The sequence below is a fragment of the Periplaneta americana genome, chromosome 16, assembly GCF_040183065.1.
Source record: "Periplaneta americana isolate PAMFEO1 chromosome 16, P.americana_PAMFEO1_priV1, whole genome shotgun sequence".
In the NCBI taxonomy this organism is placed as follows: domain Eukaryota; kingdom Metazoa; phylum Arthropoda; class Insecta; order Blattodea; family Blattidae; genus Periplaneta; species Periplaneta americana.
The window spans coordinates 83,791,780-83,814,589 of NC_091132.1; the positions used below are offsets into that span (position 1 = coordinate 83,791,780).

Here is a 22,810-nt window from a genome sequence, read left to right on the forward strand (position 1 = left end):
TTTCAACAAAAAATCGTTTGATACCTATAATGCACCATTGCAGACCCTCCCCATTTGCTACTTATTACAAACACGACATGAGAGAGATCTAGGGCGAATTACTTGGGAAACGATCAGTTTCCGTGGTATTTCTTCCGGATCTCTCGAGTGTTATATTTGTAAGAAGTAGGGGAAGGTGAGGTTACAACAGTACACTAGAATATACAGGTAAGTATAAAACCATTTTTATGTTGAAAGTAATTGTGACTGCAAAGTAATACCAATGGATGTAATAATGTGTAAATTTACACATTCAGATAGGTTTATTTGTATACTCAATTAAAAACAAAGGCATCTTAATTAATGTTGTCCTGATTAACCCATATGCTGTAATTAATTTAAGAAGCCTAAGCCTTAAGAACTCTTTAGAGTGTACAATTACCCCACCTCCATTTTGAACACTATATGTCGAAAATTGTTTCATTTAAAACGCTGTGATCTTCATTACCGTTACTTTTCAGGAATGTTAAGCTTTGTCTAGACAGAAATTGCCAGTTTTGTCTCGTTCGGTTTTAATATTGTGAATTTTATGAGTAACAACAATGTAATTTATTCGTCACAACAATAATTCCTTTCTACAATTCACCTTAAACGCTCTCGTCAACAACAGGATTTTCACTCAACACAGTATTCGTTATAGCACTTCACTGACGGCAATGACAATTTACTTGGACTATTACGAACAACAATGAACTGTTAATCTTAACTAATATTTACAAAGCACTATTTACAAATCAGAACTGTCAGTTCTCAGTTCACAGTTCTTCTAGCTCAGTCACTCGAGTTCACAGAATCTCGAACCACAGACCTTCAGAGACAGTTCACTGTACTCGAACTCAGGTCCCTCCAACTGCGGTCCACTGCACTCGAACTCAGGTCCCTCCAACTGCGGTCCACTGCACTCGAACTCAGGTCCTCGGATGCTGACAACAGTTGCGGACGCACACTCGAGTCGAACTCCGGTACACAAGACTGGCTTGCTTGCTCTGGCTTAGTCACTGACTGGCTGATTAATCAACTGAAAAACTGCTGTCGTTCCTTCGCGTCCGTAATTTATAACCACAGCGACGTAGCCTCGAAAGTTCGAATTCGCGATTCTTCCACTTCGACGAATTTCTCGGCCTCTCTAGGCAAGCAGAAGATGCGTGCGCAAACTCCCTCGTCACGTAGGCCCTTTCCCCTTACTTCTCTCCGCCGCGCGCCATCCCAAAGTGCTCCGTGAAGCCCGCGTCGGCTCACGCGCGGTCTGCTCTCTTGCGGGACGCTGGTCGTGAGTTCGAATCTCACGTCGCTGTCACAATATTATAGGTAGACTACTGTTTTGGCTTGTGAGAAATGCTTTGAAAGTTCGGAAGGGCATAACATTCAGTGACACAGAGTGAATTAACATGATTTACGTTTGATATCCCTTATTTTCAAATGTAATTAATTATCCTGCTTATGTGTAAATGTACGTCTATTTTAAAAGTGTGCAAGGGCAATGAGGACGATTTGATGGAGCAGTGTCTGCTAGATGTCAGATCTTCTTGGAATTTATAAAATTGCCAATTTTTGCTAACTACCCCATATTATTACTGTATATTTAAAAGTTGAAAATTACTTGCAAGTTGATGATTTTAACAATATCTAGACAAATGTGAATCACTAAATATCAAGTCCAGAACATTGAGTGGAGTAACACCCCTCACGAGTCCTAATGTTAGAAAGCACTGCGCGACTTCCTAAGAGTTAATAATCGTAAACATAATGAACTTATTACAAATAATTTTATTTGAAGTGTAATTATTTTAATTAATACTACCAAATAAAAATTAATTAATATTACCACCACAAACGATTAGGGAAAACACGGAAATTTTACTTGAAGCAAGTAAAGAGATAGGTTTGGAAGTAAATCCCGAAAAGACAAAGTATATGATTATGTCTCGTGACGAGAATATTGTACGAAATGGAAACATAAAAATTGAAAATTTATCTTTTGAAGTGGAAAAATTCAAATATCTTTGAGCAACAGTAACAAAATATAAATGACACTCGGGAGGAAATAAAACGCAGAATAAATATGAGAAATGTGTGTTACTATTACTAGTTGACAACCCTGGCATGAAATAATGATACTTCGCAAGGAATACTGAAAACAAAAGTCTGGTTGCGGATATGAGCGGGTTTCAGCAGAGATGTTGTTGTGAAGTTTCGTAATCAGCATATACAAGATATCAGCATCGATAAACAATCAACTTATGGGCAGGCGTTCTTGGTGATAGATTAATAGGGCCATACGTGCTACCACAGAGATTAACTGGGGATCGTTATCAGGAGTTTCTTATTAACGTATTAAAACAAATTTCAAAGAGTGCGTGATTCCTTACGCCGAGGGGCAGAGGAATGCATTGCCATGAATGGACGTCACATTGAGCACCTGCTATGATCTCAGAAAGTATGTGTTGTAGGGCCTATGTTTATTAGACATTATTTTCTTGTTCTGATGCATACTATCACCTCTTAAAATATTGGATACTTTTTTAACACCCTGTATTAACATTTTTACAAGCTGTTGAGACTTTTCTGTTTTCAACATAGTTGTTTAGATTGTTATTCACAAATCCGAATTGTCCTGCAATGTAATTAACATGACGCAAGAACACGCTTAAAACAACACAGGACATATTGAAACACAGAGTCAATTTCTAACGAACATGGAATTCCACTTTCCTTTAGAAATCCACTGCACTTGTAGCCAGAAACATCATAATTTAAGTCAGTGGTTTCCAAAGTGGGGGCCGCGACCCCTTGGTGAGTCATGTAAAGACTTGAGGGGGCTCGTGAGATGATGTATAAAATACATTAAAATCGCCTTATTAACATACGTTTATTTTATATGTAGGAACATAAAAATATACAACGTTTAATATAAAAAGTAAAAAAAAAGAAATGTTTCAATAGTTATAAAATAAACAATAATGAATGCGATAAACGTACCTGTTTTTCAGAGAGTAGTTTCTTAAACATTGACTAAGTATTCATCATTTTCAAGTTCAAGGAGATTTATCGCTCTTGTTCTGACGATATTTATAGACGAGAAAATTATTTTTGCATAAATACGAGATTGCAAATGTTATCAAACTTCTTTTGAAAACTTGATTCAGAAGTGGTCTATAGGTCTACTATGAGGAAAAAGGTTTAGTTTCAACATTTTCCATAAGTAGGTACATGTTTCAATGCCTTTTTCTTTATCTTATTTTTTAATTTGTCAGTTGAACGCAACTCTATAAAAACGGAAGCAGTATCCATCTGTCACTTTCGTAATTTTCCGGAGAATACTAAAAAAAAAAAAACTGGTGTTTAAAATCCTACTTTACGGTGGTAGGCCTATCCACTGATTTTGATTAAGGTTATAGTTGTTTGCAATTTTACAGGAATTTGTTTTTTTTTTTTTCAAATGGGGTAATGAACCTGTACGGTAGTTAGTCGCAAACAGAAATCTCGCCCAAAAAAGGGTCGTGCCTTCAGAAAGTTTGGGAACACCTCAAACTATTTTGCATAAAGACATTTCTAGACCCAGTTCCACAAAAGTATGGTATAATACATTAAAAATTTCATCTGACAGCTATTGTAAAGCATGGATTTATGTCCTTCTGTACCACAAAATTATATATAACATCATACATTATAGTAAATGTGTGCAAGTGACGTCATAATAATGATCACATATACTGGGTGTTCATTTCAAAGTGTGTTATGACGTCACTGTTGTGAGTCAGCGATTTGAAGCGAGTTTCAACTTTTATGTCAGAGAAGTTGCCTATCAATCAAGGCGTTCAATCTGAACATGAACGTGTACGGTAAAACTTGAACGTCGTAGCAACAGATGGCGGTCTGTACGGTCTGTGTGCTATCATAACCTCTTTCGAACTGTGTTTTGCGTGAGCAAGTCGTACGCAGGGTATTTGTTATCATCGGTTGCGTACGACAACATTCCAGGATACAAATCAAATGCTCCGTGTCCATGTTGACCGTCGAAGTTAATGTCAACAAATACTGTACGTAAGTAATCGTCTTAACCCTCTCCCCATATCCCGACAGTAATAAAAAAACTCACCTCAGTACGTGTTTCCAAACAGTTCACATTCCTTCCACTACCGGCGTTACCGTACGTATCGGTAAGTACTCTTCAAAATGAACGCCGTACTGGCTAGGCAACTTCTCTGGCACATAGGTAATACGCCTCTGCGGAAGTATAGGAAGACAGAATTCTCTAGGCTCATCGGCTAGCCTCATGACGACATACAGCGAGCCATGACACACTTTGAACTGAACACGCAGTACATACAGCTGCTTACAGTACCAGAAAAATAATGGACCGAGTCTTGATGACAGTCCACCTATATCTAGGCAACGAGTTTGGCACGACTGTCCACAAGTAGCATATACTTATACAGGCGCTCTTGTTTACTACACAAGCGCAATGCGTTGTATCTGGAATGTATCTGGAACAGTACAATTAGGCGGCCCATTTCTTTTTTCTGAAACTGTACATATGAATGTATACTAATACTTTTGCGGAACAGAACAGTAATAATTTCACTTGTAACTTGTAAACATGGAGCAATAAAGTACAATTGTCCACCATACTTTTGTTGAACACAGTCCTCATACATAGGTGTTCTGCTCATGGGCAGGTCTTTCACTACAAACCCAGCATTCTCCAATCTTTCCTATATTCTGCCTTCCTCTTAGTTTCCGCATATGATCCACATATCTTAATGACGTCTATCATCTGATATCTTCTTCTGCTCCGAACTCTTCTCCCGTTCACCATTCCTTCCAATGCATCCTTTAGTAGGCAGTTTCTTTTCAACCAGTGACCCGACCAATTCCTTTTTCTCTTTCTGATCAGTTTCAGCATCATTATTTCTTCATCAACTCTTTCCAACACAACTTCATTTCTTATTCTGTCTGTCAACTTCACACGCTCAATTCTTCTCCATACCCACATTTCAAATGCTTCTATTCGTTTCTCTTCATTTTGTCGTAATGACCATGTTTGTGTCCCATACAATGCCACACTCCACATAAAGCACTTCACTACAGTATCCGTCACGTAACTTGGCGGTCGGTCGCGCCAAGAGAGAAAGAGCTACGTTCAGCAATGTTGCTGCGTCAGTGAAGTTAGCAGGTTGAAGACAAAGGTCGTAATGTTGAAATAGGATGTGAATACAAGAAGTTTGTTAATACGATATGACGTCATGGTCGATGCCACGACGCATCTTGCCCGAATCGCCAAGTTACGTGACGGATACTATAATCTCTTCCTTAGTTCTTTTTCCAGAGGTCCGCCGAAGATGCTCCTTTTTCTATTGAAAGCTTCCTTTGTCATTGCTATCCTCCTTTTGACTTCCTGGCTGCAGCTCATGTTACAGCGTATAGTAGGCCTACATCCCAAGTAAGTTGTTTGAAGCTGTTCACTTGCTCTACTGTCTCATTTAGAATTCGCAAGTTTACCTTCTTTATTTTTCTTGCGACAACCATGGTATTCGTCTTGTTTTCATTTCTAAATTTCTAAAATTTGATAAGGAAATGAACTCACAATTGAACAAAAATTACAAGGTACCGCAACAAGACTTATTAGAACTTAAATATCTGATAAAAGTATGTATAAAATAGGTTACTAATAATATTTTTCAAACCAGTTTTATCAGAGTATGAAAAACACAAAAGAATTCTGCAGTTACATCATTTGGTAACCATAATATTGTTATGGTCTCTCTGACATCTTTAATATTTTTCCTGCTTGTAATAAACATTTATTTCTGAAAAGTAGACTATTCTCACACATGTAGAGTTGTTTATTTTAATACAATTAATTTTTTATTTGTCCTATATAAACTATATTAAAATTTGCATAATGTTTTGTGACCTAATTTTTCTATTTTCAAAGAAATCGGCATTATTGTAGTATTGTATTGAATTTTAAAAAATATTATTGGTAACCTTTTTATACTTTTATCAGATATTTAAGTTCTAATAAGTCTTGTGATACCCTGTAATTTTTGTCCAATTGTGAGTTCATTTCCTTTTAACATTTCAGAAATTTAGTCTGCATTTTCCGATAATATTTGTGGTTGTTCACGTACATATACCCTTATCTTCATCCCATACTGTTCACAATTGTCATTTAGCTCCTGTAGTATATCCCTCAGTATCGTCTCTTATGCTAACAACGCCATATCATCAGCAAATCTTATAGGCCTATACACTTTATTCTTCTTACTGTGTACAAATTACAGATGAATTTACTTGTAATGTATTATACCATACATTTGTGGTATAGGGTCCTGCATTCTGTTAATTTGTCAGCGTGGAAAATTCTGTTTCTGAGATCAAATAAGATAAAATTCATTACCCCTGATTTTAGACTGATAGACGAGGTGACTGCGAAACCAGGTGGCCCGGGTTCGAATCCCGGTCGGGGCAAGTTACCTGGTTGAGGTTTTTTCCGGGGTTTTCCCCCAACCCAATACGAGCAAATGCTGGGTAACTTTCGGTGCTGGACCCTGGACTCATTTCACCGGCATTATCACCTTCATATCATTCAGACGCTAAATTACCTAGATGTTGATACAGCGTCGTAAATTAACCCAATAAAATAAAAAAAAAAAGAGACGAGGTGGTACGTAAATTTTTCTAGAAAAAACTCATATAGGGACAGTTCTACGACACGAACTATTCGCGTCCGAAGGAGGCTATAAGAATTGTTACCACCTATAAAAACGCATTGCTTTCGTCCGAGTTTGAATCCAAGAATGTCTAAAGTATAATGGTAAGAAGCTAGCTACTCGATCACAGACAGCCATTCTTTTAATGTACAAAATTTCTTTCTAATTTTGTACTGGAAAGACAGTGCCTACCTGGCTGAAGAAAAGAAGTTCCTAAATCCGCCTCTGCAATCCCTTTAAAACAAAAAGCCTTAAAATTGTTTGTGTACAAACCACTACACGGTCATAATAGCACTCTCGCGTTTTATGCTGCTAGGCAATAAACTCTCCGCACCGCAATTAGCAATTGTTCCATCTCCTCCTGTTCATGAAATTAGGACAATAAATGACGTAAAGCACGCATCCGAGAAGATCGCTGCGCCTTGCGGTCTAGGCGGCTTCTTTTTGACGGGTAATGAAGTTGCAGTGATCCGCCATTGTCTTGTACTCTTTAGCAAGACCACACAGTCTCGGTATGGATAGTTTCACTCCCAGCGTGTAACAGAAATTGCACCTGTCTTGGATTTTTCTAGACACCCGATTAAAAATGAACACCTCGGTGCAGCAATCGTGACCATCACTAGCAGACCACTTTTCACTCTTCCTTATCTTTCTCATAAACTCGTCATCCTCTTCGTCATACACTCACGCATTATCTTTATCACTGTCGTCGTACACTCATATCCCATAATACACCCATCTCATACAGATCTTTTATTATATCTCTGCCTCTGTGCAACGTCACAATTTACTGAGAGGAGGAAGAGAGATAACAAAAGGTTGTACTCATCTGTGAGAAAAAGTATGTTTAAACCTTACACTCTAGCAAGCAGTGACCAGAGTATTAGAATGAAGACAACCATATATCTTTTTTTTACAATTCATTCTGATATGGTCAGCTAAGCCCAATACTAATGTTCTTATACGAGTATATCAATATAAGTTATTAAATCTTCCAAACTTATAGCTTAACGTAAAATATAAAGCAAATTAACTCAGTGTTTTATACTGGGTGTTCATTTCAAAGTGTGTCATGACGTCACTGTTGTGAGTGAGCGATTTGAAGCTAGTTTCAGCTTAGAGAAGTTGCCTATTATTCAAGGCGTTCAATCTGAACTTGAGAACGCGTACGGTATAACTTGAACGTCGTAGCAACAGATGGTGGTCTGTAAAGTCTGTGTGCTACCATAACCTCTTTCGAACTGTTTTGCGCGGGCAAGTCGTACGCAAGGTATTTGTTATCATCGGTTGCGTACCGCAACATTCCACAACACAAATCAAATGTTCCGTGTCCATGTTGACCGTCCAAGTTAATGTCAACAAATACGTAAGTAATCGTCTTAACCCTCTCCCCATATCCCGACAGTAAGAAAAAAAACTCACCTCAGTACGTGTTTCCAAACAGTTTACATTCCTGCCACTACCGGCGTTACCGTACGTATCGGTAGGCCTACGTACCCTTCAGAATGAACGCGGTACTTGCTAGGCAACTTCTCTGCACATAGGTAATACGCCTTTGCGGAAGTGTAGGAAGGTTGAATTCTCTAGGCTCAACGACTAGCCACATGACGACATACGGCGATCCATGACACACTTTGAACTGAACACGCAGTATATTTACATTTTGTTGTATTATTCTACAAACGTTTTCACCCTCCTAGGGGTATCATCAAGTACAATGGTGTTTACAACATCAAATATCTAAAATCAATTATAAAAGAATATGACCTCTTGTTCAAAGGAATACATTCTAATAGAGTAATAATATAATGTATGCAGATGATCAAGCATGGTGTGCAATTGAACAAATCTTCTTCCGCCAATAGAAACAAACAATAAATTAAGTCATGAAACCAAAAAATTCAATATGAAAATGTCAAATGAAATAAAAAAAAACTAAAATGATGACGTTTGAAGGAATAAATCCAATTAGGGCGAAAAGTGAAAATTATACAAGCACCTGAATTTAAATATTTGGAATAACAATACCTCTATATTAAATTTGGTAGATTTTAGACATTTTGTCGGAATAATATAACATACATTGAAATATAAAGTAAGCAAAGAAATGTTATTACAGTTTTATGAAATTGTGTCATTACCAATACTGCTTTACAAGAAGCGAGTTAAAACATGTGGAATCAAATGGAAAATAAATATATATTTATTCGCTATGTAGGAGGTTCCTCATTGCTTGATTATAAGTTCAGTACTAAAATTAGGAAAGAATTTAATATCCAGAGATTAAACAGTTGCAAAATATGTCAGATTCTAGGATAGCTAAAACAGCACTACAATACAAGACAAGGATGCCCCTGCAAAAGTTGACCCATAGATATAATCAATATACGTCAAAGAATTTAATCACAGCACACGAATGAACAGCCAGCCAGAAGAAATAAACGACATGCAACAAAACGCTTTATATGTATCAGGAACCTAAGAACATGTTCCATATTTACATAAACATCACAGATTGTTTTTCAGCGTCGCAATACTTTGTCTTTAAAATTAATATAATGAGAATGTAAAAATGGACAAAGGTACGACATCTCACACCTGTCAGATAAGAGTAATACAGAAGAACAAGAATCTTAGAGTACTAATTTATTCAAACCCAGAACCCGCTCTCATTACGCCAGTATTACTTGCTTAATGAACACGTCGACAACTTCATTTTTCTTGAATGACGCTTCGAATTCTATTCATAAGGTTTAAAATCGATATGTAAAGAACAGCTTCCATTTTTTTTTTGCAATGTAGCCTAATGTTCAAAAGTTGATTAATCATGGGACGGACAGAAACGAACTTTTAATTTATTTATCTTCCAAAGCCCAGGCATGCGCTGCTCTTATAAATATTTATGACTTGTTCAAGAATGCTGATCTGAGTTATGTGTAATGTTGTTCAACACTTGTGTTGCAGGTGACGAAACCCTTACTGGAACGAAAAAGGCGTGCAAGAATAAACAAGTGCTTGGACGAACTCAAGGATCTCATGGTCGGAGCCTTAGAGGTAGGCAACACAAATCACATTCAAGTGGTCGGGGTTTTCCTCTGCTCAGAGATGTAGAGCTTAAAAAGTTAATTAGCAACTCGTTACAATTTTTAATTTTTCTTTCAAAGGATTTCGTTTGAGAACCAGGAATGTTAGGGTTGATTCTCGTTGTACGCAAAACCTTTCCGTTTCCCTTCCATTCGATATTTCTTAGTTATACAGGGACATTATTTTATTTTTACTTCAATTTTTATTGTACCTGAGTTTTTGAATGTACTTCACTCCCACCCCCTCTACTAGTAAACTTCCAACCGTTCTCCACACAGAACCGATGCCGCGTATGCAGTATTGAGTTAGTGAGTATAGTACGTTCCAGAAATATGTTCGCGTTTTCCACTGACGAAAGAGCTTTCAATATTGAATCATATTTTCGCACAGGTACTGTCGTCCGTTTGCCTACGTCGCATCCCGGTTTCCCCCACCTGCTTCTGTTCGCCCCTCTGTAAAGTCTAGTAGCTGGGCTGTCTTAACTCTTTTCTGAAAACATTAATTTATGTTAGGAATTGGACGTCTACGTAATATTATACAACTGTTTAAAATAACTTAAATAAAAGAACCTCGTTAAGTAATTAACTTTCACGTGATTCCCCCCCCCTTTCTACGGCCCTGGGACAAAACCACTTGAACGGACAGTAGATAGCATTTCTGAGTACTGTAATTTTATCTTTTCGGATTGGGCAGAAGTGAAGATTAAATTTACAGTACGTAAGGTACTCTTTTATAGAGTAGGTACAGAATTATTTCAACATGAGTTACTCGTACGAAGGACGAAACTGGTAATTGGAATTAGGTACAATAGTCTATAGTGCGATAATATGCACAAAAGAACTGAAGCCTGTATCGAAATGAAAGGCCACCATTTTCAAAAATGTGTTTAAATATCCATATTATGATTATTTTTCAATTTAACTTCATTCTCTATATTGTACGCTAGTGTGCTGTAACAGTACAATATACACTGCATAATTAATACGTCCGAATGGATAGCTCAGTTCGTGAGTAAAACACTAAGGGTGCTATTCATAGACATTACGCTAGCCCGCGCTACTAGCGTGCTAAACAGGATTCATATCATATATAGCTGACATTGGTTTATGAATACGAAAAACGTTAGTTCGCTGATCATCCACCGAAAGCCCGCGCTAAGAATGTCTATGAATACGGCCCTATGTGTTAATACAGTACTGTATTTTGATTAAACAAAAACCTAATGAAAATTATGAAACTCAAAATTGCGATATTTCCTAGTTTACGTAAATGGATTAACTACTTTTCTTCCCTCCTGTACCTAGTAAAGTGATTTGTATTTTACGCCAGTATCATCGAACTCCAGTCTTGGAAGTGGGAGCAAGCGGTGTTTCCGGTTCTAGACCTTTAATCCAAAGATATAGCCAGGTTGATATTAAAAATGTTAGTAAAAATAAAATGATGTCCCTGTAGTTTACAATAATAGACTTTATTAAACACAATGTGTACAACTTTTCAGCAATTTTTTCATTCGTTCTTGAAGTCTGATTCAGGACCTCGCAGAGTGAGGGGAGTTGTGAAGTATGGTAGAATGATAATAAATAATGATGAGGGGAAACGGAAGAACTCTCGCGCCCAATTCGTCCGCCACAAATTCCTTCGTGACTCAGACAGGGATCGAACCCGGTCGCCATGGTGGAAGGCAGAGAGGTTAACCACTCTGCCAAGGGCGAGCTAAGTTATAGTTTATAAAGTTTTAAACTTGTACTGACGTATGCCAAGCGTAAAGTGTATATAGCTATGCTCATTTAAACTGTAGAAATTTTTAACTTACGGACATTGAAAGGAAGTGTTATGCATAATGTGAATCAACCCTTAATTATGCTTAAGGAGCAAGTGCCTTAACTATAGAAATTGCTGATTCTGACAGTAATAATCAGGACGCGGGTTTTCTTGACCTAAAAAACCCTAAAATGTCCTATAAAATGACTTAAAATGCTGGGTTTGCAGTGAAAGACCTGCCCTTGGGTAGGAAACTATGAATGAAAAATGGATAAATATATTTCATTCAAGCAGGCCTGATAGCCTTAACTCCACCAGAGTAAATAAATAAATAAATAAATAAATAAATAAATAAATAAATAAATAAATAAATAACTTCGCTGTGAGTAAAGCACCGGGATTTTACGTCACTTAGTCTTTGGAGTTGTCTTCGTTATATCATGGAAGATGGAAGTACTTTGCAACTGTATGATGATAAAATTATATTAAATTAAATGAATTCACTTACGCAATTTTAGTAGGAGAAATGGAGCACCACGCATAAACTTTCTTCAAATACTATTTCTTTCACCACAAATTCCAGTTAATCCAGCGAGTACTTTAACCCGGATGGTCTGATGTCTTCTGATTTGCGTGGCACCATTTACTTCGTAAATTAATACCATTATCATAACAGAGAGTGTTAAATCGACGTAATTCTGGCAAGATTAATTTTTTACATCGCACATAAAAGTGCAGCGCCCCGAAAGTCTTTTTCTTCGTACACGTTCTCACATAACCAATTTATTTCTTATACTTGAATGATTAAAATTCCTTTTCATCTCCCCTCAGAAATGTACGTCCAATTTCATTAGCCTAACTGGCAGAATAGCGAATAGACAGATTAAAGAACATTCCTCTTCACAAATAGTTTAAAGAAAAGTTGAATGTACTTCGTACAGATATCCAGGATAAATATTGTCGGGAGAAAAAAAAACGTTTCTAGGCTCTTTGATATGTAAAGAATACCGCGAGAAATCTCCTTAGCGCTGCAGCTGCAAAAACTTGTTATAGGCAGAATATTTCGATGTTGTCAGTTCTGTAATATATAAATTGCCATAAGGCGGGACAAATTGCATCAGAGATGCTTGGTTCCACATGAAAGCCAACACTAGAACGTGCAGCTAGGCATATCGTCGCCCTATGAAAAAGCGACTACGTGGAGTAGCACTTGTCATATAACTTCCGGGCAGTGATGGATACCACCAGCACAGGTTAAACAAATTAGGACTAGTACTTTTAGATTTCTTTCTTACGACCAACTAGAAACTTGAGTTTTTTCTTTTTAAATTAGCTTCCCAGCTGTCGTTACCAAGCCAACCATCAAGTAAAAGACATACTAGATTGTTAATTTAACATACATCATTTCACGAGAGGTGTAAAACAAATTGATTTGTAGAGAACGAGCCTCAATTAACTTCTAAATATCACCAGAAATTCTGGAAATAGATTAAAATTATACGTTCTATCTCTAAAATAATATTGATATTAATAATCACAACACGATAACACGCTAGAAATTCTACTTCACACATCATCTCTGTATTCCTCATCCTCCACTGTTGCTACTTCTCGTCACTGGAACTCTCTGCCGCCTGAAGTCAAGGGCTGCCGAGCCTTGAAATCTTTCAAATCCAAGTTAGAAAATTATCTGATAACTTGAGCTAGGCCTGCTTATCACAATTTTCCTTACTGTGTGTACCTAATAAATATTGTATTCATTGTATGCTTTGTATTTTACTATTTTATTATTATTATTATTATTATTATTATTATTATTATTGTCTCATACTTCTAGAATGTGGTTATCTCATTCATTTTGACTTACTGTTCACATTTTATTATGTATTTTCCTTTATTTCTATATGTTATATATTATGGTCTCATTTCTACTGTCTTATTGTTTACATTATTATTATTATTATTATTATTATTATTATTATTATTATTATTATTATTATTATTATTATCTACTTCAGTGGTGTGTGCGTTGTGTGTGCGTTATTGTAAATTTGTAGTTTTTTTTAATCACAGTTTTACTCCTGGTTGAGTGTTAGAGAAGGCTGTATGGCTTTAACTTCGCCAGGTTAAATAAACCATTATAAAAATAATAATAATAATAATTATTAATATTATTATTATTATTATTATTATTATTATTATTATTATTATTATTATTATTAAAACAAAGCAGTCGTTCAAACACCTTTTATGGCGTTCTGGTATTGTTTCGATACTCGAATGTCTTCCATTCATAACGAGTTACATACATACATACATACATACATACATACATACATACATACATACATACATACATACATGCATGAAGTACATTTTTATATATTTGGGTAACTCTCATTAGCTTAGTATTATGCATCACTGTATTTGATTTCCATATCTGATTTTCGAAGTACTTGTAGGCAGTTGCTTATCATAGGAAACATACCCTATGACACAAAATTCACTTGCCAAATGGGGAAAAGAGGTGGTGTAATATCAGCTGACTGCGATTCGGCCCAGACCTTAAGCGAGCGCTCTGTGTTTAAGATGTCATTTTTGTTTGCTTAAGTTTTTAGTATAGGAATAATTATGCAAAAATAATGTTCGGAAATAACTTTTGAACCCTTACATTTAATATAGGTCCTTTATTTTTACTTAACGCAAAACACGAAGAAATTTGTTTGGATATATTCCGTGTAAGATGCTAGTTTGTTTTATTTTTCTGAAATAAAATTTTAGTAACTGTGATTAATTATAATTATTCAAGTTCATCCCATGTTTCAATGACCTGTAGGTTTCAAATACGAAATCCGAGCCAAAATTCAGAAGAAAACACTGCACATATTCAGACATATGTCTACAGATAAGACAGAATGATAAAAAAAAAACTTAAAAATGTTTTTTTCAACAGTAATCTCAGTAGAGGTTTTGATTTATCCAGAGAAAATCAAAACTCGAGTGGGATTTAATTGACTATACACGATTAGAAGAAAGTATATAAAGATTAGAAGTAACGAAGTACTCCAATACAATAAAATATTAATTGGCTTACGAAAATACAACTGTCTTCAAATGTATTATTGTACCATCTCAACATTACTCTAGATGGCAGTAGTGTTTTATAATTATGTTTTCTTGTTATCAGTTGTGCCAACTATGGAATCTTCATTGAACTCTGTGGACGGTTACTAGTCAAGAAGGCTTTGTTGATTCAGTTTCATTTTTATTAAAACATTTGCATTCCACTTCAATCATCCGGATCCCAGTAATCAACGTCACTTGACAGATGATTTTCAATAAATCTTACATTAAACAATCTCTGATACGTGACTATCCATAATATCATATAGGAGAAGCTATAACATAACCTAAATAATATAAACAAGTGTTAGAAAAGTTTTAATTAGGGATGATGAAATAAACAAGAAACGTTTTAATTAACGATGATGAAATAAAAAATAAACATGAATAGTTTTAAAAGAAACAGTTATTGAAAGTACAATTTTAAAATTTGAATGTTTTAGTGGTTGGTTGTTCAGTTGACATTATATTAGACGTGTGCGTAAAAGAAGTGAACTCGTTGATGTACATGGTGTATCTCTCAACTTATTCAGGATTTCCGAATGGTGCTCTTCATATATGACCAGTGACATTTATTAATTCTTATTCTTGAATGCCAATGCGAGTCATATTTGAAAGTGCTGTGCATCGACTGGAGTGGTTTGTAATTTTCTGTTTTTGACGTCCAGACCAGTGTAGTTTGAAATGTTGGCAAACAAAGAAACAAATGCTAGGATAGTGATAAAAATAAATAAATGCTAGGGACGCGATAAAATTAAACAAATGCTAGGGACACGATAAAATTGTGTGATAAACAGCCATGATTGGTTGAAAGACGTCCTTTCGTACCGTTTTATTGGTCAAAAGTAGTGTGACGTAGTAAAAGTGTAATAGTCGTGAAAATACATTCATACATACATACATACGAGGCGCATCCAGAAAGTAAGTTTCCCGATTTTTTCCCCTTGAAAGTAAACGTAATTAGCCGTGTCAATTGCGCATGCGTAACAGATCTATGACGTATCAATCATATGCCAGCCGGACAGGTCCCGTCTGGTGCCAGTAGCGTGGCAGCAGTGGTCCAAAATGGAAGCTCTTATTCCTTCTCCCGCCGCCTGTGAGGTTCGGTCGGTGACAAAGTTCTTTAATGCCGAACACAAAATGCAACGTTTAGGAGCAGCACTGACATTTCTGCAACGGTATCACGATGACGGCGACGAGTTCCTCGACAGGATCGTCACGGGCGATGAGACTTGGATTTCGCACTTCACCCCGGAAACCAAGCAGCAGCCAATGCATTGGCGGCATAGTGGATCTCCGGTCAGGACGAAATTCAAACAGACGCTGTCTGTACGGAAAGTGATGTGCACGGTGTTCTGGGACAGGAAGGGCATTCTGCTCATTGACTTCCTTCCAAGAGGTGAAACAGTGAACGCTGACCGTTACTGTGAAACACTGCGAAAATTGGGACGTGCCATTCAAAACAAGAGGCGTGAAATGCTTACTGCAGGTGTTGTGCTCCTCCATGACAATGCTCGTCCACATACGGCTGGGCGCACAGAAGCTGTTTTGACGGAATTTGGCTGGGAGTTGTTTGATCACCCATCCTACAGTCCTGATCTTGCTCCCAGCGATTTTCACGTTTTCTTGCACCTCAAAAAATTCCTGTCCTCCGGTGAGCGTTTTGGCAACGACGAAGAGCTGAAGACGTCTGTCACACGCTGGTTCCATTCACAGGCGGCAGAGTTCTACGACAGAGGGGTACAAAAGTTGATCCCACAATACGACAAGTGTCTCAATTCTGATGGTGGCTATGTTGAAAAACAGCTGAAACAATGCCAATAAATGTTTTCCCGAAAGTGCGTGTTCCTTTTTTTTTTAAATAGGGAAACTTATTTTCTGGATGCGCCTCGTGCGTACGTACATACATACATACATACATACATACACACATACACACACATACATACATACATACATACATACATACATACATACATACATACATACATACATACATGAAGTACATTTTACATTAAATCTTTGTACCGGTATATCAGAGTAGGCCTAGATTAGCCCTATTTAAATATTTAGAAATCGATGGAGATACGTCAACGTTTGATCGACGCACGTCTTGGAATCTCAATTGAAAACGTTCATCATGATGAATCTATGTTTCGGTATGTCTCGCATTCCAAGCTGTGTGAAGAATCTGTAGTTTAGAAATTCTTAAGCCCAGAAACCACGACGACAGGCATCTGTTATTCGAAACACTTGAATGTCGCTCCAGTATCGGAAATAGTTTTTGTTCCAAAGATTTGTGCCGCATGTGATTGGCAGATTGTATATTTGTTCTGTGTCGGTCCATCCCCGTATTGTTTGAACGGAGCCTGTTCAAGCGGAACTTTGTCACGCAGCGCTAAACAATCCACAAACAAGAAAACAAACCGACAAATACGTGACATCAGCAGCGTTCACACGCCGCGGGACGGACTGAGAACAGGTTGTAATGTCGGTTTAAACGTGCAATTTAGATTCTGTCCGGTCCCGACTTCAAATCACATCTGACTTTATGACAGACATGTTGCCACGCCTGATCCGAATTTGAGTAGTTCGTGTCCTGAACCTGCAGGCCGACGATCGAGACCAGATTTGGATAGTCTTGGGATAAATTTATTAGATTCACGTATTGCAGCGTAAATTTAAATAATTATGAAGAAAGGAAATACTGTATAAAGATATTGCACTCTAGATACATTAGTAATAGCTACACGTTTTGGTTCAATTAGGGGAGAGTCGGGTAGTATCGGACATCTAGTAATATCGGACTGTGAGTTTCTTTCATCTACCACACGATGATAGTACGTAATTGACATGGTTACGTTTCTGTGATGTCGCATAGAGAAACGTAACCATGTCATTCAGGTACTACCATATGGTGGTAGCTGAAAGAAACGCACTGTCCGATACTACCCGATGTCCGATACTACCTCACTCTCCTCTAATGGATTTGTTCTGTTTATTCTGGTGTCAAATTTGTGTATAGAGCATTTAATCTGAAATTGTGTTTTTTAAATATTATCCTGCTAAGAAATAATAATAATAATAATAATAATAATAATAATAATAATACATTATTTATTTATTTTATTTATTATTAATATTTGTGTGCTAAACAACAGCCAGAGGACAATTATAGTTCAGCACAATACACAAACAGAAGATACAAAAGGTACAAAAGCAATTAAATAATATCTTAAATAAACAAAAACATACATACATAAAATAGATAACAAGAACAGTAAATACTAATAATCAAAACGAAACTATACCTTAAAAGGATCTAAACTGTGCCCATGCAAATTGGCATATTTTATGCAACTACAGACTGGAGAAAGTGATTTAGAATTTCTGTTATAAAATTTTTTTTGAAATCTTAAACCTTTTGTAGGAATACGAAGGCTGATGTTGTTTATGATAGACTCACAATCAATATCACCATTGATAACTTTGCAAAGAAATTGATAATCAAGATTTTGACGTCTAGAATAAAGGCTACAACAGTTAAAATATTTACAGGTAATCTCGTAGTTAAAGTCAGAGGAATTGGGTATAAATCGAAAAGCACATAATAATAATAATAATAATAATAATAATAATAATAATAATAATAATAATAATAATAATAATAATAATAATAATAATGGACTGTGAGATTACAGAGTGAATCGTACGTAAATAATGTCATTAATTTCAGGGGGTTTGCTCGTTTTTTTTATTCCTTTTCGAAATAGAAATTGTTTTGTTTTGAACATATCAGAGCGTGGTTATAGAAAGTAATTTATTTAATTCCCAATATGCTCAGTTAATTTAAGAGCGCAGTGTATCATGATACAAAATTATTGAAATAATTTTAGTTTGGTTCTTTAAATGTGCAGAAATTTGATCTGAACAAATGTAACTTTTAGTTCTGAAAAATAATTTTTAAATATTACCTACATTTGTTCTGATCAAAATTATTTCAACCATTTATTATTATAAAATACACTGCTATATTAAACTGGTTGCGCATATTGAGAATTAAATCAATGGCTTTCCGAAAACACGCTATGAAAGGTTTCATATAAAACTATTTTTATCTCGAAAAGAAATCAAAAACGAGCAAAATTGTATTAAACTTTTTTGTTTGAAATATTTCAAAAAATAACCTCCTGAAATTAATGACATTACTTACGGTTCACTCGGTATAAAGCGAAGTAAATTTCTTGGGAGGAACGCTGTTTGTACATCGTAGATCAGGCCTGCACAAGGTTTGCGCTCTCCGAGCGGCTCACAGCTCATGAGCGGAATGCAGATATTAGCTGCTCTCTGTATAAGAGTGGACTGGAAGAAGGGGTGGATCTCGTACAAAATGTACAAAAAAGGAAGTAGGCCTACTATTACGAGTGCTTATGAAATGAATTCCCGTTCAGTGTTTGCAAAACTATCTTGGACTATTATTAATTAATAAAGAAGTATTTATTTTACAGAAGTAATAGAAATTCTATAGCTACTTTAATGTACAATATCATTTTGTTATATTTTTATTTATGAGTACATCAAAACGATGTTTTATGCTGTTGGTAGCTGAAAGGAACAGTAGCCTACTGATCATAATGAAACATCAGTTACAGATGTTCGATGTCTGCCTTTATTAAAGTTGATTATAGAAAACTGTTGCTCACAAATATAAATGTTGTGCCAAACATAGCAATCATTTTCACAGCCAGCCTGTGTAGTCGTGGATATTATTGCTAATGTTTAGTCTTGTAAAACTCAACCAGGCTAGTAGTATTATTCAAACGATCTTTAGCCCTTAGGTCGCATTGAAGATCAATAAGTTCGAGCTGTAAATCGTTAAATGGTAAATGTTATGTTCCGTCATTTAGATTCCTCAATACTGTACTGTAGCAGTAGGTAAGCAACGTGAAACAGTTATTGAGAATAGGCCTACACACTGCACTCCACTAGATAACTGAGTGGTCGTTTCCCTCTCCTCTACCTATAGCAAGTGTATGTCATTCTGACGTATCTTCCTCTCTGTTTCGGCGAGCGGTAAACACACCGCTCTCCCGCTCCAAAGGAGCGCGCGCGCTCGTTGAGCGCTGTTTGTACAGGCCTGTCGTAGATGTTAAAATACGATTATTTGTTTATGAGGATGGTTGAAGAGTATACGGTATACCTATCACGGTAGCTAGGTTTTGTGACTGCATCGCCTTCGAGGTATGGGCGCGTGTTCCCCTGTTATTGTACGCGTAGTTCATAAGCGGGTTAATTTCCAGGCAATTTCGGCAGCCCGTAACTGAGACCTCGTGTCTGTCAATGCAAATGTTACAGAGCGATATAAAACCGGTTTAATAGCCCAATAAACGACCGTGTTAAAAGTGAGGAGGCATCATTATTACACATCTTTTACTTGGTAGGCTGTGTCACTTCAAAAGCTAGTCGCAATTTCTCTGGTGAAATCTCATCGAAGAAAAAGGGACTCGATCCCCTGTGGTTTATCACATTTTTGGTAAACATGTACTTTAGGACATATGTTCTTAGGGCACTTCGTTTTCGAAGAGGATACTGTTATATCTTGAATCATTTTTTAATTTTGGGGAATGAAATTTTTTTAATGAAAAAATACTTGAAAAAATTATTAAAGATTCCTTTACAACTACCAACACGTATTTTACTTGGTTTACAAATATATTAAGAATGAAAAAATAAAATGAAAGGATATGTAAAGTGTTTCATGGTACAAGTTCGTGTACCTTGGAACATACCCACTTGTACTTTGGAACATTTGAACGCAGGGAATATAGGTGGAGATATAGCTGTAAAATCTCATAATCATTTAAAAAATGTATTTATCATCACTTGCAGGCTTCTCTGATTGAGATTGTATTTCCTGGAGAAGCCATAATTGCTTCAATAACTTTCTTCAAAGCATCCGGATCAATTGGGGACCTGTTAACTTCAGACTTACTTCGTGGCATGATCTTAAAATAAAACAAAAACAAAAACCGATAGCATCATGTACCTTGGATCATGTTCCTTAGTACAAGATATTTTGTGTTTCAACGTGCAAGAGGGTGCACGTTTGAACAAATATGGCTGCCTAAACTAGAAATGAGAATAAATCTTGGAAATGAACATGGATATTTACTCACCAGATGATAGGAAACACACTTTACTTGATAGTTACAAATACAATTTGGTTTCGTGTTAGAAAACGTGTAACAATGAACGAAATGTTTACTTTTAGGAATATAAAAATTGTTTCGTCCACAGAACTAACACTTTGTAATAAATCAAACTAGAACCACAGTCTAGTATATACAGTCACGAAGCTTGAGTTGTGAGGGTGCTAGAAACAATAGACTGTGCCAGTACTATTTCACATTGTCTGTAATGAGGCGATATTAGCGATCCTAGTGGTTAGCAAATATCTATGGATGCATATTTACTACGTATTTAGCTTCGTGACTGCATGTACTAGGCTGTGCTAGAACTTTGACCAGAGCTACCTAGCGGACTTCTCTATAACTACTTGAGTTTGAGTCTGCTAGGTAGCAGCAAAATATATATATATATATCAAGGTATACTTTGCTCAAGGTATAACAGTCTCCCCTGCATCAATTTAATTTCATACTGCTTCTATATTTCCATTTCATGTAAATTCTTCAGAGTACTTTATAACAACAGATCTAGGTAAATAATTAAAAGACTTAACGAATAAATGAAATGAGTAATCCATAATAAACAAAATACTATTTTTTTCATTATCACCGTTGCCATCTTCATGGTGGACTCAAAGATCCGTTCCGCTGACATTGAAATAAAGTCATCTGCCCATCTTCTACGTGAACGTCCTGCGTCTCGGTGTCCAGAAGATCTACAGGCTTTAATTTTTCGATTTATTGTATTTGGATTCATTCTTTGTGTATGTGCTTACCACTTTTGCTTCCGTTCTGTTATTTTTTCTCCTATGTTAAATATTTCGAATTCTTCTCTGATTCATTCATAACATTTTTCAACTCTTAGTGTAAGCTTATATCCGGCTGTTCTTAAAATTTTAATTCGTCTGTTTCTGTTTTTCGTTTACCATTTCTCTTCAAGGCCCAATTCCCACATCCATACTTCAACACCGGAACAGTCATCACTTTGTATAGCTCGCGCAAGAAACGATTACCGAAAACAGTGGTGCACTTACTGTCTGTTTTGAGCTTTATATTAAAACTAATGCCAATTTATGAATACTAGTTAGGACAGAAAGGAAATAATAGATAAGTAAGCTATCGCATGAGTTTCATAATAATGCAAACATAACCACAAAATGTATATTGAGAAGTCAACACGGAGATGGAAACCTGCAGCTAGACTGTGGCTGCAAAAGTAGCGCCTTGTGTGAGAACAGACTCACAACCTCCAATTGCAACTTTTGCAGCACTCGGGTTGAGCAGCACGAAAAGTAGCGTGCAGCGCGCAACTTTTGGCTTACGTATGAACACGACACGCAACTTTCGCAGCTGCAGTACTAAAGTTGCGCAGCAAAAGTAGCGACGTGTGACCGTACCTTTAGTTTTTCATCACCTCTTATCAGTTCCACTGCATTCTTACTGTCGGTGACTCAGGAGAAGACGAGAGCGGACTGAGGAGGAAGGGATGTGAACAGATAACGTAAGACAACACGTGCAATATTTGTACTGCAGTAAGCGGAAACATTAGATCTCCTTCTGTTCAACTTAGCTTTAATTTCCATACGCATTGTTACTCATGTTTCCTGCACGAGTAATAACCGAGCTACTGGGATGCTTATCTGAGCGATGTTTATAATAAACAGCGATAGTCAAGAAGGTCACATTCTTTCCGCTCGTCTTCTCCTGAGTAACGGACAGTACTCCCAGCTCCTCCTGCGATGTTCCCCTCCGATCGGGCCGGTGAGCTCAGTCCATCCCACCCTGTATGCGAGGAACAAACAAATGAATGAAGAAACTGAGAAAGAAAAAAAAAAGCGAAACAAACAAACTAAGAAAGTGATGAACGAACGAGGATACAGAGAAGAAAGGAACGAATAATG

At 36.5% G+C, this 22,810-nt stretch overlaps 1 protein-coding gene across 1 annotated transcript in view; it reads left to right on the plus strand.

The window, feature by feature from the left end:
* The window catches only part of LOC138716544 (enhancer of split mgamma protein-like), a 78,646-nt gene that overhangs the window by 25,498 nt on the left and 30,338 nt on the right, over positions 1 to 22,810 (plus strand). Inside the window, exon 2 of the mRNA XM_069849700.1 lies at positions 9,720 to 9,809. Coding sequence (XP_069705801.1) covers positions 9,720 to 9,809 — 90 coding nt within the window. The remainder of the gene's footprint in view (positions 1 to 9,719; positions 9,810 to 22,810) is intronic.